Source organism: Semicossyphus pulcher, unplaced genomic scaffold (assembly GCF_022749685.1).
Source record: "Semicossyphus pulcher isolate SPU_LCO1_2020_fin unplaced genomic scaffold, fSemPul1.0.p SCAF_2, whole genome shotgun sequence".
Taxonomy (NCBI): Eukaryota; Metazoa; Chordata; class Actinopteri; order Labriformes; family Labridae; genus Semicossyphus; species Semicossyphus pulcher.
The window spans coordinates 20,967,983-20,974,049 of NW_027211693.1; the positions used below are offsets into that span (position 1 = coordinate 20,967,983).

At 43.3% G+C, this 6,067-nt stretch overlaps 1 protein-coding gene across 1 annotated transcript in view; it reads left to right on the top strand.

The window, feature by feature from the left end:
* spock1 (SPARC (osteonectin), cwcv and kazal like domains proteoglycan 1) overlaps positions 1–5,819 on the top strand; it is a 69,518-nt gene extending 63,699 nt beyond the window's left edge. Inside the window, exons 8-11 of the mRNA XM_069669345.1 lie at positions 62–283; positions 1,698–1,760; positions 2,285–2,422; positions 4,422–5,819. Coding sequence (XP_069525446.1) covers positions 62–283; positions 1,698–1,760; positions 2,285–2,422; positions 4,422–4,618 — 620 coding nt within the window. The 3' untranslated portion in view covers positions 4,619–5,819. The remainder of the gene's footprint in view (positions 1–61; positions 284–1,697; positions 1,761–2,284; positions 2,423–4,421) is intronic.
* Positions 5,820–6,067: the final 248 nt, after the last annotated feature.

Sequence of the window (6,067 nt, forward strand, 5' to 3'; positions counted from 1 at the left end):
CAGTTTCAAACATTCTCACTTCAACAATTTCTCCATCCTCCTCGTCTCTCTTCTCCTCCAGACTTCGACACCAGCATCCTGCCCATCTGTAAGGACTCGCTGGGATGGATGTTCAACAAACTAGACATGAACTTTGACCTCCTGCTGGACCAATCAGAGCTGAGTGCCATTTACCTGGACAAGTATGAGCTGTGCATGAAGCCTCTCTTCAACTCCTGCGACTCGTTCAAGGATGGCAAGCTGTCGAACAACGAGTGGTGCTACTGCTTCCAGAAGCCTGATGGTGAGGAGGAGGAGGAGGAGGAGGAGGGATGAGAAACAGCTTGCTGAAGACTGACTGTGAAATCAGAAGGACAAAGGAGAAAAAGATGTTTTTAAGAACAAGTCGTACTATGTGGTGACTTATATTTACAGTATACGAGTTACCACATATTCATAATGTACCTTAAAGAGGGGGTGTTAAGCTGTTTCACATTTTAAGACATATATATAATGTTACAATGTTGGATGTCCTGACTAAACGTGGGTGAAGTTTCAAAACTGTAGGTGAAAGTATGTTGGAGTAATCCCCAGGCTTCTCAGCTCAGTCTGCAGGCTGCTGTGAACGCCAGCTTTCACTCAGTTTTGTGATGTCACAAAGTGCAGCCTCAGCAGGCTTCAGAGCGCTGGCCAGTCAGAAGAAAGGGGGCTAGAAGGGGCGGGGTTTCTTGAAGGGACAGAGCTGACTGAGTCGTTTCAGGCCGAGGCTGTATGAGGGCCTGCACAGAGCACCAGTGTGAGATAAATTTTTTAGTTTTTTAAACTGTAAATTATGCTAAGCTACTCCACAGGTATCACAGAGTGAAATATGAAGCTTGAAATTAGCATAATACCCCCCTTAAAGAATATAGGTAATAAAAGGTTCTCCTCTGAATAGAAACCACTAGATTTATGAAAACCAGGAAATCAGTTTTTCCCACAACCTGCGTTTTAATTTTGTAATTTTGGCCATATTTTCAATCATTTATGATTAGAATTTGTCTGACAAACTTATTTTCTAAAGACCTGGTGACCTCTTTACAGACCAGGTATAAATAAACCACTCATTCAATTCAATTTAGATTAAATGAAAAAAGCTAACATTAAAACTTGTCTCTTGCGTCTTTTTGGAGAGAGTGCAGAATTGGTTTTGCAGATGGCTTTCAACACCGAACAAGCAACAAAGCTACATAAAATTATTGTAGACATTTTTTTTTGCATTTATTTTCAATTAATTCATTAATTAATATAATACAATAATCTATGTCTGAGGGTCTTCTAAAGCAAGCAGCCACCATGTCCAAAGTTTTCGTCTTGCTGCTGCACACCAATAAAGCTTTATTTGAATTTGTTTTGTTTGTGTAACACCTTTCGTACATAATTCCAAATACGAATGCTGGTACAAGTTGTCTCTTTACCAGTAAAGTCTGCATGGTTTGCTAGTGTGTTAAAACAAGTGAGACAGTTGTACTTCATATAGGTGGTGGCTGCAGGAAGATCAGTAGAAGATGTAAGGCCAGAGGCTATTTAGGAGGATGCATAAAGTAATGGTTAGAAGGGGGGACCAATGTACAAAATTGCTAAGATATTATTGTATTTTTAAGATGTTGTGGTAACTGTACAGTCGATAGACTAGAGAAGCTCTGTTTATTAAACTACTTTGTGTTCTCTGGTTTCAGGACTGCCCTGCCAAAGTGAGAAGATCAGGATCCAGACTCAGAGTCGAAGAAAGGGCCTCATAGGTCAGTCTGGATGATTGACAGCTGCTCGTCACTGCTTCTCGGCCACCTTTAATGCAAACACACAGACACTAGCAGGAAACATTTAACTTTCTTCTCAATAGTTTGAAGCCGACAAAAGAATCAGAAGCGGTTAACATACCGTGCACACACTATAGAGCACATCCTGACATTTTGTACTCGTGTCGACTGTCCCCGCTGGGCAGATCGCTCAGCTCAGCTCACAACAAAACAGCATGAAAAATGAGCTGGGACGGGGTCAAATGAAGGTAACGGAGCTAGGTGTGTGTGTGTGTGTTATTGAAAGTGACTGCTTCACTTTAAGCAGGATGTATGGTTGTTGTCTTGCAACCTTGACAGCAGTAATTGATTGTTGATCTCCCTGTGTGAATACGCAAGAACTTCAGTCACAACTACAGGACATAAAACCTCTGCTGAGGTATCAGATCACCTTTTTACCCCCCTCCTTTCTTCCTTTGACCTTCCTTCACATCTTTCATGATATTCTCTCCTTTTTTCATCCTCAGGCTCTTATATTCCTCGCTGTACTGAGGAGGGCTACTTCAAACCGACTCAGTGCCACGGCAGCACCGGCCAGTGTTGGTGTGTGGACAAATATGGCAATGAGATTGCTGGCTCCAGAAAACAAGGCAACCCAAACTGCGGTAAGACCAAAACACACACACACACACACACACACAGTACATGCACATACAAACATGTTCACTTATAGCCTAACAACAGTTTTTGTTGTGTTTTGTTTGCCCTTATTGTCTCGCTGCCTCGCAGAGTTTGGGCTTTGATCCAGGTGGACTGCTGTGCGTCTGTTCTCTCTCCCTGCTTTAATCTTTGTGCTTCTGCAGACAAGAGAGACTGCGGAGCGGCTCTTAAACACATAACGTACCACTGAGCATGAGAGCATCTCTATTTCAACTTTGTTCTATTTCTTTGCTTAGTGTCTCTCTTCATCTATACCAGCATCTACGCACCAGCGATCATTTAGGAAACAGATAACGTTAGGCGTTTCTCTGGAGCCAGTCTGGCTGCTTTATCAGCCATCAGTCATATACCTGATTCTATCTGCCTCTGATATTCTGCTCATGTACCTTTGATGAAACACAAGCGTCTTGCAAGTCAAGTAGGAAAATCCATCACACTTGTCTGCAGAGAGGAACGCCAAAAAAATTGTGAATACATGAATAACTAGCAGCAACTGAAAGATTAAACAGTTGAGCTGCATTTAGAGATGCACTTAGACAAATACTACATATATGTATTATTAAGAGCTTTGATATGTCAAAGTTATAGTTAAAGAACCAGCAGCGTAAATGGTCAAATATCCAATAGAAGCACTTTGCTGATGATCAATGTTCAAGGCATTTCAGTGCAGGAAAAAGAGAGCAATAATTAGCAGAAAGAATCCAGGCAGACATACTGATTATCAATCAAACAGCCAACTCACAGTCACAGATTACAGCTCACTCCAATGCCAGTCCAGTCCAAAGCCAGTAATTGCAGCTTCAAATATTGATGAGGAGTCTCTCTGGCCACCAAACACACACACACACACACACACACTGACAGCAGCAGTCCTTTGTCTCCGGTCTAACAAGCTCATCTAACTCTGGCTGAGTGGCCTCAGGCAGCAGCAGCCTGGAGTTCTCCCTTTCGGCCTCGCATATAACAAACAGGTAGCAATGCAGCAGCTTTCCGCTTCACCGCCTAAACACAAGGACACCAAACTGATTTTAACTCTGGAAGAGCTATTCAACCAGAGAACACTTGTACTCAAGTGTAAAGAGGCTGTTTTGAACTGAGCTCACAAGGATTTTTAGGTCCAAATTTCACAAAGTGCTGGAGGCAGCAGTTTAGATTATAACTTCTGTTCAAACTAAGAACTATTTAAAGTTAGAGACGCATAAAACATTTGTTTGACATCAGAATATTTGCAATGTGACTGTAACCGACTGTTAAGGAGCTTAATGCTAATATATCTAATTTTATTAGCTGCAATACAACAATACCACCAAAATCACCAGTTATTACAATTCATGCAAATTTGATGGTAATCCATCAAACCCTGTTGAGTCGTGTAATTTCGAACTACAAATGTTAGCCTCATGGTAGCGCTTGACTAAAAGTCAGGGGATAAACGAAGTCGAGGATTCATCCTCTGAGGAACATAAACATCTGTACCAAATGTAATCTTTATTCATCCAGTAGTTTTTGAGAGATTCCAGACTAGACCACAGTAATGGGATGATCGTAAGAAGGACAGACCTACGTTGCCATGCCTAAAGCCATACTGCTAGCAAGACTGCAAATATTAGCAGAGGAGCTAGCTTGTTTGCACTATTTCACATTATATGGCCAATTTAGCTCGGCAATAAGTCATCACATCACTAGTTACACGTCTCAGATCCTTTTAAGTCACCATGCTGGCATCATCACAACATTTGTGCAAAGAACTGAGCTAGCTCAAGCTACTTAATCCATAACTGTCATGACATGGCGACATCACCCAGTGGACTGCAGCATTGACCTACAGAGAGAGGGTGACCATGAGCCAATGAACCTACAACACTAGATATCTCACACTATACAGACTCTGCTCCACAGAGATATTTCCATGCTTCTAACCTCTGTTTGTACATCTCCCGGCAGACGAGGACCAGGAGACATCGGGGGACTTTGGCAGCGGCGGAGCAGTCATTCTCCTGGACGACCAGGAGGAGGAGCCATCGCAGAGCGGGAGGAGCCGGCAGAAGAAGAGACGGGGCCGGATTCACCCCCGAGGAGCCATCGAGGACGACGAGGACGAGGAAGACGACAAGGATGACGAGATGGGCTACGTTTGGTAGCTCTGCCCCATTTAATTCTGCCATCAGCCGACCAGGAAACTCCGTTAACTCAGCACAGATCTGAAGCCATTCCAATGTCTCCTCCTCCTCCTTGGCTGCAGTCCATCTTTTGACTTTTGAACTCCTGTCCCTTATCCATATCTTCAGTGATCCTCATCTGACCTCTTATTTTCAAGTGTTTTGCTCTTTCCTCAGACAGAAGACAGAGGGCCTATTAGATTTCAACAACTGTCAAGACCCTGTCAGAACTCTGCTCAAGCTATCCACTTTCTCCTTCTACTTTTCCCCACTCCTGCGACCTTTAACCTCTTCTAACATGGACTCACTTCTCTCTAGTCTCTATTGCTCCCTCTATCTCCTTTCCCTCTCTCCTCTCCCTGTGTGTCCATGTCAGAGTCTCTGGTCAGTCCGTGAGCCCAGATACATTAGCTGGATGTAAATATGTTTCCCGCAGGAAGGCCAGATTGTGGATTACCTTCCCTGTACTTCCATCAGCGGTTCATTCTCATGTTCTGTGTCCCTCCGTCGGGCTCCTTCCAGTGTTCAAAGATGTTTCCACACCACGTTCCCAGGCTCTGAGATGCTCCCCCTCTCTCTGTTACCCCATGGAGGATTGTAAATTATTTAACCGTTGATCTTGAATGTCCCAGAAAGCCCAGGAAGCAATGAGATTAATGATGTATTGTCGTTGTTGTTGCATGTTTCTCATCGTGTTTCTGTAAAAGAGAGATTTACCTGGTAAGGTCTAGCTCTATGCATCTCAAACAGAAAGTGATGCCTATTTGGCTGCTACAATACTTTGTTGCTATGTTGATGCTGTCTAGTGTCTTTTTTTGGTTCTTCTCCCAATCTCAGGAGGTAGGAAGTTGCATTGCGGAGCTATAGCAGTGTAGGAAAGTGAACTGCAATGCCTACAGTCCAAATCTGCGGCGTCTCAGTCTGCTGTGCTTTTGCTTAAGAGAAGTAGGTCTGCTGAGGCTGTTTGACTGACTGTGCAAGGACACTAGAGGAAGAAGCTGCTCCTGAGCTGGGAGGACACATGAAGGTGAGCAGAGAGGAGGCTCTGTTCTGCCTCCCAATATTGGAATTGTTCAGTGAAAAAGTTAAAAATTGAAATCTTCACCATGTCAACTAAGTGAACTTTTATTTGTAACTTTGAAAATTTAAGTAAAGTGGCACTTTGGGTGTCTTTTGAACCTTACAGGTCTGCGTCCATGTGTGTGTTGATCTCCTGACGTGTGATTGCCGGCACAAGCCTCACATTTCATCCTATTTCACCAAATCATGATGAAATAAAAACACATCTCTTTCCCCCGCTGTGAAACCACAAACACACTGATGAGACTTGCTCATGCTTTTTGGTTTTATTTTTCTCTGAAGCTCACATTTCTCTGTAGTGGAACAATCAAAGCCCTCCATCAAGTCTGACCTTTTCCAACCTTGAGAGAG